This window comes from Sebastes umbrosus, chromosome 18 (assembly GCF_015220745.1).
Source record: "Sebastes umbrosus isolate fSebUmb1 chromosome 18, fSebUmb1.pri, whole genome shotgun sequence".
Taxonomy (NCBI): Eukaryota; Metazoa; Chordata; class Actinopteri; order Perciformes; family Sebastidae; genus Sebastes; species Sebastes umbrosus.
The window spans coordinates 3,385,376-3,404,430 of NC_051286.1; the positions used below are offsets into that span (position 1 = coordinate 3,385,376).

Sequence of the window (19,055 nt, forward strand, 5' to 3'; positions counted from 1 at the left end):
CAACTTTTCTTTTTCTTTCAGGTCATAATTAATTTATTATTTTAAACATAATTTGTACTGTTTGGAAAATGTTTGAATGTTAGAGGCTTTAATTTAACAAACAGTGGGTTTGTTGTTTCTTGATAATAGCTGTTTATAATAAACTGGAAAAACAAAATTTGGAAACTTGTGTTTGGTGGATTATTTCTCTGTTGTTACAATGCTAATGGTCATTGTATTTTACATCGTTGGAAAGCCTGTTTCTTTACCTTCGCAATGATGTCCAACTTGTAAGGATCATGCATTTGTGGGATGAGCAGCACAGCTGATTATGTGGGTAGCGCCCAAGAAAAATTTGCCAAAATGCTCTAAACAGTGTATTCTCATAAGGCTACCAGGAAGCCTGCAATGACTACCCTTCACCGTCAGGCCCGTTTGCATCTTCCTCACTGGCAAAACAAGGCTTGTCATCATTGAAGGCCATCTCAATGCAGTGAGATGTCGGGATGAGATTCTGCAGCCAGTGGCGATCCCATATCTCCACAATCTGGCACCTAACTTCATCCTCCAAGATGACAACGCTCACCCCCACAGAGCCAGGGTTATCACAGACTACCTCCACAATGTGGGAGTAGAGAGAATGGAACGGCCTGCCAAGAGTCCACACCTCAACCCAATTCAACATGTGGGATCAGGTTGGGCGTGCTGTACGTGTTAGAGTGACCAACACAACCACGCTGGCTGACCTGCAACCAATCCTGGTTGAGGAATGGAATGCCATCCCACAGCAACGTGTGACCAGGTTGGTGACCAGCATGAGGAGGAGGTGCCAGGCTGTTGTGGCTGCGTATGGATCTTCCACCGCTACTGAGGCTCCTGACAGTGTATTAAATTAATAAAGTGTAAAATAGCCAATATGTCTTGTTTGTTCCTTGTTACTGATAGAGAGTTCAACCATCCAATCCACCAAACAACTCAAAACAAGAGTCAATACCAACAGGAGAATACACTGTTTACCATCGACGGAGCATTTTGGCAAATTTTTCTTGGGCGCTACCCACATAATCAGCTGTGCTGCTCATCCCACAAATGCATGATCCTTACAAGTTGGACATCATTGCGATGCAGGCTTTCCAACGATGTAAAATACAATGCCAATTAGCATTGTAACAACAGAAAAATAATCCACCAAACACAAGTTTCCAAACTTTGTTTTTCCAGTATATATATATTTATATATAACATTGTATATATTTAAATATGTTGCCCTCTCTTTTGAACCAAAACATCCGAATGTTCAGTAGAGCATGCCTATAAAAACAGGTTCATCATGTTAATATGATTTTAAATACATTCATATTTACTATTTATTTCTTTATTCTCTCTTTTCATTCAGATTTCTTCATTACATTTTATTCTGTAAACGTTTTTAAACCGTGTCTCAGTTTATCAGACTCGGAGTCGTCTCTGTGATAACGTGAAGATAATCAGCTGCTATTTTAATGACTGTGTTTGAGCAGACACTGAACAGCAACATCATCATCTTCTTCATCGGTTTTAAAACAAGAAAAATCAGCTGCTGGTTTCAAGCAAATTAAGAAGAATTAAAGTAAAAGCTCTTCTTAAAGTCTCTGTTCATTTAAATAACAATATAAATAAAAGCACACTATCTCCATAATGCTTCCACCTACAGAAAAAAAATACTCTGGTCAGAAATAACAACAACAAAAACCTTTTCAGAGACACTTCAACTTTAAACAGCTTTCTACTTTAATAAATAAATATTACAAGAGCATTATTAAAAGGGAGTTTACGTAGTAAATATGTATATAAAAATATGTATATATGTATATATATATAAATATATATATACATATATATATATAAATATATTTGTAGGACTGTCAACCTATTAAAATATTAATTGTGAATAATCACATGTACCTTAAAAGGAGATTTGTAAAGTATTTAATACTCATATCAACACGGGAGTGAGCAAATATGCTGCTTTATGCAAATGTGTTTATATATTTATTATTGTAAATCAATTAACAACACCAAACAATGACAGATATTGTCCAGAAACCCTCACAGGTACTGCATTTAGCATACAACAATATGCTCAAATCATAACATGGCAAACTGCAGCCCAACAGGCAACAACAGCTGTCAGTGTGTCAGTGTGCTGACTGGACTATGACTTGTTAATACCTTAAATAAATTAGTAGCGTTAAATAGAACTATCGCTTACTAATACTTACTATCGCGTTAACTTTGATAGCTCTAAAACAAAGCCAAAGTTATCGAACTGTAAATGTTGTGAAGCAGCCAAAGAAGATGATTTGAATCAGGAACTATCTGATCAAACAGTCATTATAAATCTAACATCTGACGTCAACGTTCATCTTTTATACTCAGGCATGTTTTAGTCTGTAGCCCGCGGTTCGAAGGGTTAATGCTGCTGCAGTCTGAAGTATCTTCCACATGTCGGACTGTGACTGAGATTAAAACTCTGATTCAAGTGTCTCTGGTTTCTATTTGGAGGCTGAGAGCTGATGAGTTCAGACTGTCACAGATAAAGAGACAAAAACACTTCAGTCAGTCAGAACACACTCTTCAAACCACAGACTCTACAGATGTTACGTCTGCTGCATGGAAACCTTTTCGTTTTAGAGATTTAAATATGCATTTGATCAAAATTATCAAATAAATGACATTAGCTTCATATTTTGTTGTCGGCATCGGCATGAACACCAAACAGCATGCTGATACTAGGTAAAGTAAAGACAAAAAAGGGGATTAGAAATTAAATTTAGATGGAAATAAGATAGTTTAAGGTGGAAACCCTCGAAAGAATAAATAAAACAGAACAGTAAGATAAGAAAAAAACAATTGTATATCAGGGAATCTTTGTATTTAATTTAAAAAATATGAATTTGTAAATTTTTCTTTCTTTTTTAAAATATGTTTTGGATTCAATAACATGTTAAAAGGAAGATTTTTTGCAGAACAGATAAAAAGAGAGAAGGGTTCAGTGTACTTTAGGATGCAAAGTCAAATATTGACGCTTGAGGTAATGATACTACTATTGCCAATCATGTATACTTAAATATTACTTAATAAGTTAGATAGATAGATGTACTTTATTGATCCCAAATTGGGAAATTCTTGTGTTAGAGCAGCGGGTTATACAGGCAATGCACAGGAACAGTAAATACACAGTAAATATACATATCAACACTAGAGATATATATCTATATTATACACAATATAAAGAATATATTAGAATACACTATAAATATACCAGACTACTAACATATTAAATATAAAAAATGAAATAATTAAATAAATTAAATGAGGTAGTAAACCAATGTGCAAGTTATTAAAATTGCAGACTGTAGACCAATAAATAAAAATTAGGAACCATTTAATGATTGATAAATATCAACCAAAAAGAATTAGAAATGAACAACTGTTTAAACATAAGAAGTGACCCAATAAATGGGTGTTAATTGCTTTTTAAATTTAGTTTTGATTTTTAAATGATCCTCAAACTAACTGCCGTAGACTCATGATGATGCTGTAGACTCATGATAATGGTGGATGAACTGCAGCAGAAGCACCAGTAGAGTCTAAATGGAGAGGTGTCAGGTGTCCCTATCAGCGGGCAGATAAGCAGTGAAACACTCCTTTTCCTAAAATGGACTTTAACAGCCAAAGGTCTAACTAACTGCCCTCCTGGGGTCTTCACATCCTGGGACAAATTTAGTGTCATCTTCTTTTTTTTTTTTTCTTTACAGCAGTTATCTCCTTATTTGGTCCACAGGGCGTCTTTATAAACGTCCGGCTGCTGTGAGGAGTCTGCAGTTCTGCATCAGAGTCACCAGAAAACAGACTGTTTCTTCTTGGATTGACCTCTCCTCCGACTGCTGCGAACCTCCACCCTCCACCATGGGCGACCTCTTGATGGCCGAGTTCGGGAAGGCTGCTCCTTACCTGAGGAAGTCGGACAAGGAGCGCCTGGAAGCCCAGACCAGAGCTTTTGACATCAAGACTGAATGCTTTGTAGTGGACAATAAGGTCGAATATATGAAGGGACAAATCCAAAGCAAAGATGGAGGCATGGCGACGGTCAAGAAGGAGGATGGAACAACGGTAACCGTGAAAGACACGGACGTCCACCCCCAGAATCCGCCAAAATTCGATAAAATCGAAGACATGGTGATGTTCACTTTCCTCCACGAGCCCGCGGTGCTGTTTAACCTCAAAGAGCGTTACGCTGCCTGGATGATCTACACCTACTCCGGGCTCTTCTGCGTCACTGTCAACCCCTACAAGATGCTTCCTGTCTACGACTCTGAGGTGGTGGCAGCTTACAGGGGGAAGAAGAGAACCGAGGCTCCCCCGCATATTTTCTCCATCTCTGATAACGCCTACCAGTACATGCTGACCGACAGGGAGAACCAGTCTGTCCTCATCACCGGAGAATCCGGAGCCGGGAAGACTGTGAACACCAAGAGAGTCATCCAGTACTTCGCCAGCATCGCTGCAGTCGGTGGAGGCAAAAGAGACACCAGCAAGGGGACACTGGAGGATCAAATCATCCAGGCGAACCCTGCGCTGGAGGCTTTCGGCAACGCCAAAACATTGAGAAACGACAACTCGTCTCGTTTTGGAAAATTCATCCGCATTCACTTTGGTACGAGCGGCAAGCTGTCGTCTGCCGACATCGAAACGTACCTGCTGGAGAAGTCACGGTGCACCTTTCAGCTCAAGGCTGAGAGGAACTACCACATCTTCTACCAGATCCTGTCCAATCAGAAGCCAGAGCTGCTGGACATGCTGCTGATCACCAACAACCCGTACGACTACTCCTACATCTCCCAAGGAGAGGTAACAGTCGCCTCCATCGACGACTCGGAGGAGCTGATGGCCACCGACAGCGCCTTCGATGTGCTCGGCTTCACTACAGAGGAGAAGATGGGCGTCTATAAACTAACCGGTTCCATCATGCACTACGGCAACATGAAGTTCAAACAGAAGCAGCGTGAGGAGCAGGCTGAGCCAGACGGGACGGAGGCTGCTGATAAAACGGCTTACCTAATGGGGCTGAACTCTGCTGATGTCATCAAAGGGCTGTGCCATCCCAGAGTCAAGGTAGGAAATGAATACGTCACCAAAGGCCAAAGTGTGGACCAAGTCTACTACTCCCTCGGTGCTCTGGCTAAGTCAGTGTATGAAAAGATGTTCAACTGGATGGTGGTGAGAATCAACCAATCCCTGGCCACAAAACAGCCTCGTCAGTACTTCATAGGAGTGCTGGACATCGCTGGATTTGAGATCTTTGATTTCAACACTTTTGAGCAGCTTTGCATCAACTACACCAACGAGAAGCTGCAACAGTTTTTCAACCATCACATGTTCGTTCTGGAGCAAGAAGAGTACAAGAAAGAAGGTATTGATTGGGAGTTCATTGACTTTGGGATGGACTTACAAGCCTGTATTGACCTCATTGAGAAGCCGCTGGGAATCCTGTCGATTCTGGAGGAGGAATGCATGTTTCCCAAAGCCAGTGACCAGACCTTCAAGTCCAAGCTCTATGATAATCATCTGGGCAAAAACAAGATGTTTGAGAAGCCGAGGGCTGCAAAGGGGAAAGCAGAGGCTCATTTTGCCCTAGCTCACTATGCTGGCATGGTGGACTACAACATCGGCAACTGGTTGGTCAAAAATAAAGACCCCCTGAATGAAACTGTGGTCGGTCTCTACCAGAAATCATCTCTGAAGCTTCTCAGTGTGCTGTTTTCAAGCTATTCAGGAACTGACGGCGGTGACAAAGCAGGCGGCAAAGGAGCCAAGAAGAAAGGTTCCTCGTTCCAGACTGTGTCTGCACTTCACAGGGAAAACCTGAACAAGCTGATGAACAACCTGAAGACCACACATCCCCACTTTGTCCGCTGTCTGATTCCTAATGAGAAGAAAACTCCAGGGGTCATGGACAACTGCCTCGTGATGCACCAGCTGCGCTGTAACGGTGTCCTGGAAGGCATCAGAATCTGCAGGAAGGGTTTCCCAAACAGGGTGCTCTATGGCGACTTCAAACAACGGTACAGGATTCTGAATGCCTCTGCTATCCCTGAAGGCCAGTTCATTGACTGCAAGAAGAGCGCAGAGAAGTTGCTGGGATCACTGGACATCGACCACACTCAGTACAAGTTTGGCCACACCAAAGTCTTCTTTAAAGCTGGTCTGCTGGGGACACTGGAGGAGATGCGTGATGAGCAACTCTCTCGAATCATCACCAGGATCCAGGCTAATGCCCGGGCAATCCTTATGAGGGAACAGTTTGCTAAGCTTGTGGAACGCAGAGATGCCCTGATGGTCATCCAGTGGAACCTTCGCTCTTTTCTGGGTGTAAAGAACTGGCCCTGGATGAAGCTCTTCTTCAAGATCAAGCCCCTGCTGAAGAGTGCCGAGTCTGAGAAGGAGATGGCCAACATGAAGGATGAGTTCGGCAAGCTTAAAGAAGCTCTGGAGAAATCAGAAACAAGACGGAAGGAACTAGAGGAGAAAATAGTGACTCTTCTCCAAGAGAAGAACGATCTGACTCTGCATATTCAGTCTGAACAGGATACACTGACAGACGCCGAAGAACGCTGTGAACAGCTTATAAAGAGCAAGATTCAACTGGAGGCCAAGCTCAAAGAGCTGACCGAAAGACTGGAAGATGAAGAGGAGCTGAACGCAGATCTCACAGCTAAGAAACGGAAGCTTGAAGACGAATGCTCCGAGTTGAAGAAAGACATAGATGATCTGGAGCTGACTTTGGCCAAGGTCGAGAAAGAGAAACATGCCACAGAGAATAAGGTAAAAAACCTGACGGAGGAGATGGCTTCCCAGGACGAAAATATCATGAAGCTAACCAAAGAGAAGAAGGCACTACAGGAGGCTCACCAGCAGACACTGGATGACCTCCAGAGTGAAGAAGACAAAGCCAACAGCTTGGCCAAAGCCAAAGTTAAGCTGGAGCAGCAGGTGGACGATCTGGAGGGCTCGTTGGAGCAAGAGAAGAAAGTCAGGATGGACCTCGAGCGCTCAAAGAGGAAGTTCGAAGGAGACCTGAAACTGACTCAGGAGAGTTTGATGGACTTAGAAAACGACAAGCAGCAGCTGGAGGAAAAACTCAAAAAAAAAGATTTTGAGATTGTCCACGTAAATTCAAGACTAGAAGACGAGCAGGTTACTTCAGTTCAGCTCCAGAAGAAGCTGAAAGAAAACCAGGCAAGAATTGAGGAACTGGAGGAGGAGCTGGACGCTGAGCGTGCAGCCAGAGCCAAAGTTGAGAAGCAGCGCTCCGATCTTTCTCGCGAGCTGGAGGACATAAGCGAGCGTCTGGAGGAGGCAGGTGGATCAACATCAGCACAGGTGGAGATGAATAAAAAGAGAGATGCTGAATTTCAGAAGCTGCGTAGGGAGCTGGAGGAATCTACCCTCCAACATGAGTCCACCGCTGCCTCCCTGAGGAAGAAACATGCTGACAGCGTTGCCGAACTGGGTGAACAGATCGACAACCTGCAGCGTGTGAAGCAAAAGCTGGAGAAGGAAAAGAGTGAGCTGAAGCTGGAAGTGGATGACTTGTGTTCTAACATGGAGAGTGTGGTGAAGGCCAAGTCAAACATTGAGAAGATGTGCCGTACAATGGAAGACAACATGAACGAGTACAAGAGTAAATATGAGGAATCTCACCGCGCCATAAATGACATGACTACCCAGAGGGCCAAGCTGCTCACTGAGAATGGTGAGTTTGGACGTCAGCTGGAGGAGAAGGAGTGTCTGATATCACAACTGACCAGAGGGAAGAACTCGTACAACCAGCAGGTGGAAGATCTACGCAGACAGCTGGAGGAAGAAGTCAAGGCAAAGAATGCCCTCGCCCACGCTGTACAATCTGCTCGTCACGACTGTGATCTGCTCCGAGAGCAGTTTGAAGAAGAGCAGGAGGCCAAGGCCGAGCTGCAGAGAGCTCTGTCCAAATCCAACACCGAGGTCTCAGCATGGAGGACAAAATATGAAACCGATGGGATCCAGAGAACAGAGGAACTGGAAGAAGCAAAGAAGAAGCTGGTTCAGAGACTGCAGGAGGCCGAGGAGTCCATCGAGTCTGTGAATGCAAAGTGTTCATCCCTTGAGAAGACCAAGCACCGCCTCCAAAATGAAATCGAAGACCTGATGCTGGACCTTGAGAGATCCAATGCAGCATCTGCAGTCCTGGACAAAAAGCAGAGGGCCTTTGACAAAATCATGGCAGAATGGAAGCAAAAGTTTGAGGAGTCGCAGTGTGAGCTGGAGGCCTCTCAGAAGGAAGCTCGGTCTCTGAGCACTGAACTCTTCAAACTGAGGAACGCCTATGAGGAGTCTCTGGATCAACTTGAGACGATGAAGAGAGAGAACAAGAACCTCCAAGAGGAGATCTCTGACCTCACCGACCAGCTGGGGGAGGGCGGCAGGAGCGCTCATGAACTGGAGAAGATCCGGAAGCAGCTCGAGCAAGAAAAGGCCGAGCTCCAGTCGGCACTTGAGGAGGCAGAAGGTTCCCTGGAGCACGAAGAGAGCAAGATCCTCCGAGCCCAGCTGGAGTTCAACCAAGTGAAGGCCGACATGGAGCGCAAGGTGGCAGAGAAAGACGAAGAAACAGAGCAGGCAAAGAGGAACTACCAGCGGATGCTTGAGTCGCTTCAGTCCTCTCTGGATTCTGAAACCAGGAGCCGCAATGAGGCCCTGAGAGTCAAGAAGAAGATGGAAGGTGACCTCAACGAGATGGAGATCCAACTCAGCCAAGCCAACAGGCAGGCAGCTGACGCCACGAAACAGCTCAAGAGCCTCCAGGCGTTCCTGAAGGACTCTCAGCTGCAGCTGGATGATGCACAGCATGGCAACGATGACCTAAAAGAGAACATCGCTCTTCTGGAACGCCGAAACAACCTGATCCAGGCCGAGCTGGAGGAACTGAGGGCTGCCCTTGAGCAGACGGAAAGAAGTCGGAAACTGGCCGAACAGGAGCTGACTGACGCTACAGAGCGCATGCAACTCCTGCACTCCCAGAACACCTGCCTGATCAACCAGAAGAAGAAGCAAGAAGCAGACCTGATGCACCTGCAGAACGAGGTGGAGGAAGCCGTACAGGAGAACCGCAATGCTGAGGAGAAGGCAAAGAAGGCAATCACAGATGCGGCCATGATGGCCGAGGAGCTGAAGAAGGAGCAGGACACCAGCGCCCATCTGGAGCGCATGAAGAAGAACATGGAGCAGACCATCAAAGACCTGCAGCACCGCCTGGACGAAGCCGAGCAGATCGCCATGAAGGGCGGCAAGAAGCAGCTCCAGAAACTAGAGGCTCACATCAAAGAGCTGGAGAACGAGCTGGAGGCGGAGCAGAGGAGGGGAACGGAGTCCATTAAGGGGGTTCGCAAGTACGAACGCCGCATCAAGGAGCTCACCTACCAGACCGAGGAAGACCGCAAGAACATGGCCCGCCTCCAGGACCTGGTGGACAAGCTGCAGCTGAAGGTGAAGTCCTACAAACACGCAGCCGAGGAGGCAGAGGAGGGAGCAAACACCAACATGGCCAAACTCCGCAAGCTACAGCACGAGCTGGAGGAGGCCGAGGAGAGGGCCGACATCGCCGAGTCACAGGTGAACAAGCTGAGGGCGAAGACCAGAGACGGATCCTCTAAGAAGGGCCTGGATGAGTGAGGAGATCCCAGAGAATCAGCAGTACAGGTGTGTGGAACCAAGTATTCACTCTGACATGAAACTTAGTACTTACTTAATGAAAAACATAATGCTTAAAGTCCCATATCGTGCTCATTTTCAGGTTCATACTTGTATTTTGTGTTTCTACTAGAACATGTTTACATGCTGTAATGTTAAAAAAAAAACTTTATTTTCCTCATACTGTCTGCCTGAATATACCTGTATTTACCCTCTGTCTGAAACGCTCCGTTTTAGTGCATTTCAACGGAATTACGTTGCTAGGCAACAGCTTGGTCCATGTTTACTTCCTGTCAACTGATGTTATTACACTGCAACAGGAAATAAACTGGGACACATTTAGAATGTTTATGTTTAAAAACGTGTCTAAATATTGTATATTTGTGACATCACAAATGGACAGAAATCCTAACGGCTTGTTTCAAAAGCGCAATTTCTGAATACAGGTTGTGAGTATTTCTCCGTATATTGGGCGTTTTGATAGTTTAACAGTATTTTTAAAGCACTTAAACCTGTTTTATAATATAAAACACATGAAAATCTCACTTTTTACAATATGGGACCTTTAAAGTCCACTTACTGGCTTTTATTGGAGCCCTCAAACGCATCTCATGGTCTTCAACGGATGCTCAGTTGGTTGTCCATTATAATCTCACCCTAACTGACCCATTAACGGAGCAAACCATGTGAGAAGAGGTTGAAAGCTCAAGTAGTAAGTAGACCTTGAGTTCAAATGTTTCTCTGAGTTATTACCCAGCAGTTATGGGTTAGATTCTTACTGTCGTTTCTCACAGTTATTACCCAGCAGCAAAAATAGAGTTGAGAATATTGAATCCAAATTGTTGTTTTGTCTACTTCACTATGAGTTTTCTTTTATTAATGCAGCTCTAAGTTATGTGTTTATGTTTCATGAGTTATGTCTCTCCTCATTGAGTTAATAGTTTGTTTTGATTGGCAGGTGTTCCTGTACCTGGGCGACTGGAGATATCGAAGTGGAACCACAAAAGAAGCTGAAGAAGAAGAAGAGATGGTTATTTTATCAGCATATACAGTAGAACAGCCCAGTCGCACAGCAGTTAGTGAAATAGTCACGAAATGTTATGTATTGATTTGTGCACATAGACACAAGTTTAACATTTTTTTCATGATGGTCAGCATGAAATAAATTCGTATGTAATCCATTGAAATTTCTTATAAAAACCTCCCTGAATCATGACATCAGCTACCAGGTTACATCTGTGTAGACAATAAGTCACAATGGTGAGATTTGTGTCTGATCAGAAGCGTCTTTTATTAGTTTTCCGATGAAGAGCAGCCGCTCCTCAAGCCTACAAAGGGCCCTATTTTAACCATTATATGCTATTTTAGCATATTATTATTAAATAATATTTATAATAAAGTAATTTTAGATACATTTTAAGGTAAATATTGGGGTAATTTGGCAGTGTCCATGTAACATCCACACCTATAAACCTAGATTTTGTAATAGCATTAACATTTTAAGTGGTAAAATTACTGAACATGGGATTTCACATTTATCCTCGAGTGTTTCCTACATTAATTTAGGTGATTTAAGCCTTTTAACAGAACATGACTGTCCCACATTAGGAAATAAAGATTTGTCTGAGACAACTCCGCACTAATATGTCTACCATTTCTTTTATTAGTGTGATATATGCATTTTCTTTTTTTGGTTTGATTAGGACACATCCTGGGGATTTCAGAGTGCTACTGGGTATGGATTTATTGTATTGGCTTCATATCGCAATATATTCTAGAAGTCTGAAATACAAAAAAATGTCCCACATTAAGCTAATTCACCCTACATCTAATATAACTGCAGTAAAATAAAACATAATTAAACATGATTAGATCTAATATTCTAATTAAATAATATAATTAAATAATATATATATATATATTAAATATATATTATATGTTATTATATATATTATATTTATATTATATATTATTATTATTATATATATCATAATTATTATTATTAAATTATATTATTTAATTGTATATAAATATATATATATATATATATAATGTATAAATCTAATTTATAGGGAGCAGTTTTAACATCGGTGTATTAAATGTATTTGACAAACAACTGTTTTCCAGCTTCCTGAGCATGTCAAAATAAAAGCAATGTTTATGATTATTATTAAGTTTGGCAACAAACAATCATCCACAAAGAATAATCATTTCAGACAAAAGTCATGTTTTTATACGGAAGTCTGAAAATGCAGCAATAAAATCATCTTATTTTACATTTCTAAACAAAATACTTTTATTGTGAAGCTTCCGGTCCGGGTTAACTCGGGGTAACTTGATGCAGCTCGGTCCGGACTATAAACCGCTGGAGGACTCCAGCTGTGAGTCCAGATTAGTGATGTGTAGGTCGCGAACGAGCCGGTTCAAAGAGCCGGCTCTTTTAAGTGAACGATAAGAGCCGAACTAATCAGGTGATGACGGACAAGGATCAGACCATCAAGTAGTGAGGGGCAGCGCGCTGACGGTCTACAGGTACAGAGCAGGAGGAAGAGGAGGAGAGAAAGAGAGAGAGGATTGCGGTTCGCGAATAGCAGACAAGATGAGTGACAGTCGGACATGAAGCAGCATGTAAAATAATGGTATTCTGGAAATGATTACTTATTATTATTATTATAGTGAAAATATGTGAAAAATATTAGATAAATATCCAAAATTATTTGTAAAATATGTGAAAAATGTCTGAAAATTATGTGATAAACGTTAGAAAAATATCCAAAAATTATCTGTAAAATATGTGAATAAACTAGTGAAAAATGTCAGAAAAATATTAGAAAAATGTCCAAAAAGTATTTGTAAAATATGTGAAAAAAAATAATGAAAAATATTTGAAAAATATCCCAAATTATTTGTAAAATATGTTGAAGAAATAATGAAAAATGTCAGAAAAATGATCTGTAAAATATGTGAAATAGCAGAATAGCAGACGAGATGAGTGACAGTCGGAAACGAAGCAGCATGTAAAATTATGATATTCTGGAAATTATAAGGTTTAGTATAATTATATTGAATAATTTAAGTGATATATGTGCACACATACTAATCATAGGTCAAAACAGCTAAAGCTAAATTTGGCTGAATTATACAAGGCAGAAGTGGTACAACGAGTTTGGGAGCCGAAAGAGCCGGCTCTTCTTGGTGAGCTGAGCCAAAAGATCTGGATCACTAAAAAGAGCCGGAATTCCCATCACTAATCCAGATGAGGATGAGGATGAGGAGGACCTGGAGGACCTGGAGGACCTGAGGACCTGGAGGACCTGGAGGACCTGGAGGACCTGAGGACCTGGAGGACCTGGAGGACCTGGAGGCTGACAGACAGACAGACTGATCACCGGCCGGAGCATCATCACCATGCGGGACCCTCGGAGCTGGACGCCCGGACTGGGCCCTGCTGAGCGGGGCAGAGCAGCCACCTACACCGGGGACAGGAAAGCCCGGCTGGTGGCCCGGGACAGCAAGAAGTGGGTCAGACTGGCCACCGTGCTGGTCTACGTCCTGTCCGTGTCCCTGGCGGCCGTCATCCTGGCGGTCTACTACAGCCTCATCTGGAGACCCACAGCTGGACCCGGAGCGACCCGGACCGACCCAGACCAACCTGGACCGACTCGGACCGACCAGGACCGACCAGGACCGACTCGGACCGACTCGGACGGGCCAGGACCGACCCGGACCAGGACTGGGATAAATGAACCTGGTAGACCTCCTAGAAGTGACGGTTCTGTTCATATTAATAACTTTGTTGATGACTTAATTAGCACAGGCAGTCATAATGATAATGGATCTGATACTCACGGTACCGGGTCACCGGGAGACTCTCATCCCGGGACCACCACCGACGGTCCAGTTCTCTCGGTCCCCTCCACTGGACCGGACCCCCCTCAGGGCTTCATGAGCACCGCTGAGCCGCCCGCTGTGACCGCAGAGGATCCGTCCAACCTGCCCACACACCGGCCCGCGGACCCCTCTGGGTCCGGGTCAGAAGACCTCAGTACCGGGTTATTACCGGAATACTGGTGACTCTTTCAACATTAAATGTGACTTTATATATAATAGTGTGGATTATATTATATATATTATATCACATGTTTGGCTTCATTGTGTTTCTGTGTTATCACTACTGTTTGATTTATTATCTGTTTATTCATTAACTCCTTATTAACTGTTGTTTGTTCAGTATTTAGTATCAGACCAGAACCAGAACTTTAGAGGTCCTGATTCCTCACCTCAATGATGAGCACGGTTATGAATCTGTATTATTAATCTGTATTATTAATATTAATTATTAATCTGTATTAATATTAATTATTAATATGTATTGTTAATATAAATTATTAATCAGTATTATTAATCTGTATTATTAATATTAATTATTAATATTATTGTTAATATTAATTATTAATCAGTATTATTAATCTGTATTATTAATATTAATTATTAATATTTATTGTTAATATTAATTATGAATATGTATTATTAATATAAATTATTAATATGAATTATTAATCTGTATTATTTATTTTTATTTATTTGACCTTTATTTAACCAGGTAAAATCAATTGAGAACCAATTCTCATTTACAATGATGACCTGGCCAAGAGGCAGCAACAAAGACACAGTCCACACAAGCGACACAAACAGCACAGATACAGTATGACAAACATACAGCATGCCAAGACAGGACATGAGAAAATGGCTAAAAACAGCATAGGTAAATAAATAGGTCAGAAATTAATAAACACTATGTACAAAAAAAGGTGGATTACTGGATGTTCTTTGTAAAATTGTAATGGAAGAGAGAGAGAGAGTGAGGGCCGGTCAGCAGGTACAGCAGTCAACTATGACTTGTTGCAGCTTTTGTTTGAACATGTTGAGAGAGGTGAGAGCTCTGAGTTTGAGCGTGTTTTTTAGTGAGTTCGTCATTTGCAGCGGCAAAATGAAAGGAATTATGACCAAAGACAGTACGGACTTTTGGAACTTTTGGAATTATAACTATGTATTATTAATCAGAAACTTCATCAGAAACACGAAAAAAAGAACTTTGTGTCGATGTACAGGAATCAAATAGATTACATTTTGTAACTATTTCACGAACTGCCGTGAGACGGCGTTGAAACATCTTAAAGTCACAATGAACAGAAAAATGACAAAGAATAAATGCGTTTTAATTTTCTTTTATTTTGACATAAAACAGTGTCAAACTGCCTCTGGGGTGCTTTTGGTTCACTTTTATATTTTCATTGAGTGTTTCAGCCGAACATCTGGATCTGGTTTTGTGGGTTCTGGACCTCGATCTGGATGCCCGTCTCAACCGGCGTGTCGGTCTCCACCGGCGTGTCGGTCTCAAACCTACATGGGGGAGACGAGGAAGCCGCTGAAGGTGCTGAGGTTACTCTGGTCGAAGATGGTGTTCTCGGCCCAGAGGGTGATGGAGAGCCGGTCCCCGACCTCCAGGACCAGCGGCATGCCGTTGGAGGCGCTGCCGTGGACGCCCCTGGTGTCGAAGACGGCGAACATGTTCTCGCTGTTCTTTATCAGCGCTGCGTTCATGGACCCCGAGCTTCCAACGCAGCCGGTGAAGCGGATGTAGTAGAGTCCCTTTACGGGGGCGGTGAAGACGCCTGCGGGCACAGAGTCAGCGTCAGCAGGGAGTGTCGGTGTGTGGTGACCTGAACCTGAACCTGGACAGGTGAGGAGTCCTACCTGTGTTTGGGTCGTAGGCGTTGCCGATGTTGGTCGTCACCTTCTCGAACAGCAGCGTGGTGTCGGTGGTAAAAGGCCCCTGATGGGTCCAGTCGGAAGTGGTGACGAGTGAGGCCGAGAACGCCACCTGAGATTCAGCTGAAGGAACACAGACGCAAGGTTTCACTAAATACAGTACGCTGAAACCCATACTATCCCGCGCTAACCTACGCTAACCCATACTATCCCGCGCTAACCTACGCTAACCCATACTATCCCGCGCTAACCTACGCTAACCCATACTATCTCACGCTACCTACGCTCTGAACGGTCTCTCACTCTATTAATACTACGTCAGCTGCTCCGACCGTCGAATAACGGCGCAGGTGGGTTTACATTGGAGTTAGTTGAAAGCCCGGTCCGTCACATACTGTTGTTAAAGGGCGCCTCCGTGCGTCGGTTTTTCCGATACCGAGGGGCGCTGACCAAACGGTGGTATCTGACGAGTTCGGTGTGAGAACCGGTCGGTGGTAACACAGTTCGCCCCGCTCAGAGGCTGTCTTTACCACAATAACACTACTTTAGGAGCAACGGTTTACACTCTGCAGCTCACGTTGCTTTCAGGTAATGTAAAAATGTAAATGGTGTTTGGTTTGTCCTTTCTGGGCTACTGTAGAAACATGGCGGACTCTGTGAAAAGGACCAGCTCCCTATGTCGATACGAAGGACTCATTCTATCCATCCATCCATCCATCCATCTTCAACCGCTTATCCGGGATCGGGTCGCGGGGGCAACAGCTCCAGCAGGGGACCCCAAACTTCCCTTTCCCGGGCCACATTAACCAGCTCTGACTGGGGGATCCCGAGGCGTTCCCAGGCCAGAGTAGAGATATAATCTCTCCACCTAGTCCTGGGTCTTCCCCGTGGTCTCCTCCCAGCTGGTCGTGCCTGGAACACCTCCCAAGGGAGGCGCCCAGGAGGCATCCGTGCTAGATGCCCGAACCACCTCAACTGGCTCCTTTCGACGCAAAGGAGCAGCGGCTCTACTCCGAGTCCCTCACGGATGACTGAGCTTCTTACCCTATCTCTGAGGGAGACGCCAGCCACCCTCCTGAGGAAACCCATTTCGGCCGCTTGCACCCGCGACCTCGTTCTTTCGGTCATGACCCAACCCTCATGACCATAGGTGAGAGTAGGAACGAAGATTGAACGGTAGATCGAGAGCTTTGCCTTCCGGCTCAGCTCTCTTTTCGTCACAACGGTGCGGTAAAGCGAATGCAATACCGCCCCTGCTGCTCCGATTCTCCGACCAATCTCACGTTCCATCGTCCCCTCACTCGCGAACAAGACCCCGAGATACTTAAACTCCTTCACTTGGGGTAAGGACTCATTCCCTACCCGGAGTAGGCAATCCATCGGTTTCCTGCTGAGAACCATGGCCTCAGATTTAGAGGTGCTGATTCATTCATTCTAAGTTAACGAAAACATGATTCTTAGTTTCAGCTGATGGTACACTAATGAAAACATAGCTATGAATATTATATTCCATTTCTGATAATAGATCCCTAAAATGTGCTTTGCATGCAGATAAAACATTACAACGAGACGTAAATCTATATGAACATCCATAACAACACGTTAAACAGCACCAGCACAACTTCAACTGGCAGAAAGTGTCTCAGTGGACAGCTGGACCCTCTGGAACAAAGACTGCTGCTGTAGTTCAGCTCTGATAAAGAGTCATCACCTCGGTTTGCTCCACACTCTGCCTCCAGTTTCTCCACTCTGGCCGTCAGCTGCTGCACCAGGACTCTCACATCTTCTGGGGTTTGTTCAGGATTTAGACCGTCTCCCTCTTCGGGAGTGGGTTGGTTAACACCAGGCTGAGCCCAGACTCCGCCGCAGACCACCACCAGGACCAGAAACCAGCTGGACAACATCTCAACTGGAGGACGGAGAGGAAACACTGTGGAGCTGAAACACAAACAGGTTATTAATGAACGCTCCCGTCTGACCCGTCCGCTATAAATACAGACGATTGTTTGATCAACAAATCTCCTTGGACTTTAAACTTGACAAACTTTATGTGTTCTCTAAAAAACACTGAATTATTAACCAGAGAAACTTTCCTCTATAAACTGTTTTCTCTGATGAAGGATTAGTGTCACCTGAAACCAACTTCTATTATTCAGTAATCCATCAGACGTTAACCTGAACGACCTCCTTCACACCAGTAAACAAACTAAATCTATAGAGCGAAGGACTCTTCTTCACATCCTCACACACTTTCAGCTTCATGTTTGATCTCCGATCAAAAGTTAATTGTTTTTAACGAATGAAGTGTCGTCAACCAGAAGCAGGTCGCTCCATCAGCTTAACGAGGTTCCCGGCTGATTGCGGCTCGGCTCGTTTTAATCCCGTCAGAGGAGGATTGGATCGTACCTCTCTGCTTTATTGATTTTTATTTTGAACCCAACAGTCCCTGTAAGAGTTCATCTGTGGTCTGTCGGCGGCGGCGATACAGAAGCATTAATCTGAACGGTTGTTGGTCTGAATCCCTTCACCGAACCAACCCATGTTACTCCTGATGAGCATCAAGCAACGAACTTCAACCGTTGCCGTGGTAATCGACTTCTAAATTAGTATTAAAATGCTTAATTCTTTTTATTATTTTTTTAAAATATAAGTATGTAGTAATAATGTATATGTCCCAAATAGTTCATGAAATAAGGAATAATCCCACAACATTATTCACATTCAACATTAATTATTATTAGTTATTATCAGACGAGTCGATAAATAAATAAATACCTGTGACTACCGAAGAGTCATTTGTCCCGGAAGTGAATGTTGGTTGTAACCGCTCACACGGACGACTAAAGACGGGCGTTAGTGGGTGAGTTTGTCCAGAGGGGAAGGAGCTATACTGATAGCTGTTAAACTGAAGTGGTCGTCATGGAGAGGAAATTAAAACCCACAGCTGCCTTGAAGGAAAACGAATTCAGGTAGAGTCCCTGTAAAACAAAGCACAAACACTCAGAACAGCAATAATAATAATAGTTGTATAATAATAACAATAATCGTACAATAACAACAATATTAATAATAGTCGTATAATAATAACAATAATAACGATAGTATAATAATAATAATCATACAATAATAGTATAATATTAATAATAGTAGTAGTAAGATAATGATAGTTGTACAATAATAATCGTACAATAACAATATTAATAATAGTTGTATAATAATAACAATAATAATAGTATAATAATAGTAGTAGTAAGATAATAATAATAATAGTTGTACAACAAAAATCATACAATAACAATATTAATAATAGTCGTATAATAATAGTATAATAATAATAGTAATGATAGTTGTACAATAATAATAATGGTACAATAACAAAAATATTAATAGTCGTATAATAATGACAATAATAATATAATAATAATAGTATTATATTAATAATGATAGTTGTACAATAATAATCGTACAATAATAATATTAATACCAATCGTATAATCATAACAATAATAATAATAGTAGTAGTATGATAATAG

At 42.8% G+C, this 19,055-nt stretch overlaps 2 protein-coding genes across 2 annotated transcripts; one reads left to right on the forward strand and one right to left on the reverse strand.

The window, feature by feature from the left end:
- The first annotated feature begins 3,610 nt into the window (after positions 1–3,610).
- myh6 (myosin, heavy chain 6, cardiac muscle, alpha) lies at positions 3,611–10,878 on the forward strand. Its single transcript, XM_037751614.1, has 2 exons — positions 3,611–9,759; positions 10,709–10,878. Exon 1 carries the CDS (start codon positions 3,931–3,933, stop codon positions 9,730–9,732), a length of 5,802 nt encoding a protein of 1,933 aa, XP_037607542.1. The 5' UTR covers positions 3,611–3,930; the 3' UTR covers positions 9,733–9,759; positions 10,709–10,878.
- Positions 10,879–14,967: 4,089 nt separating this feature from the next.
- LOC119477003 (complement C1q subcomponent subunit B-like) lies at positions 14,968–17,491 on the reverse strand. Its single transcript, XM_037750752.1, has 3 exons — positions 17,234–17,491; positions 15,508–15,645; positions 14,968–15,425 (listed from the first exon to the last, which is right to left on the reverse strand). Exons 1-3 carry the CDS (start codon positions 17,424–17,426, stop codon positions 15,154–15,156), a joined length of 603 nt encoding a protein of 200 aa, XP_037606680.1. The 5' UTR covers positions 17,427–17,491; the 3' UTR covers positions 14,968–15,153.
- Positions 17,492–19,055: the final 1,564 nt, after the last annotated feature.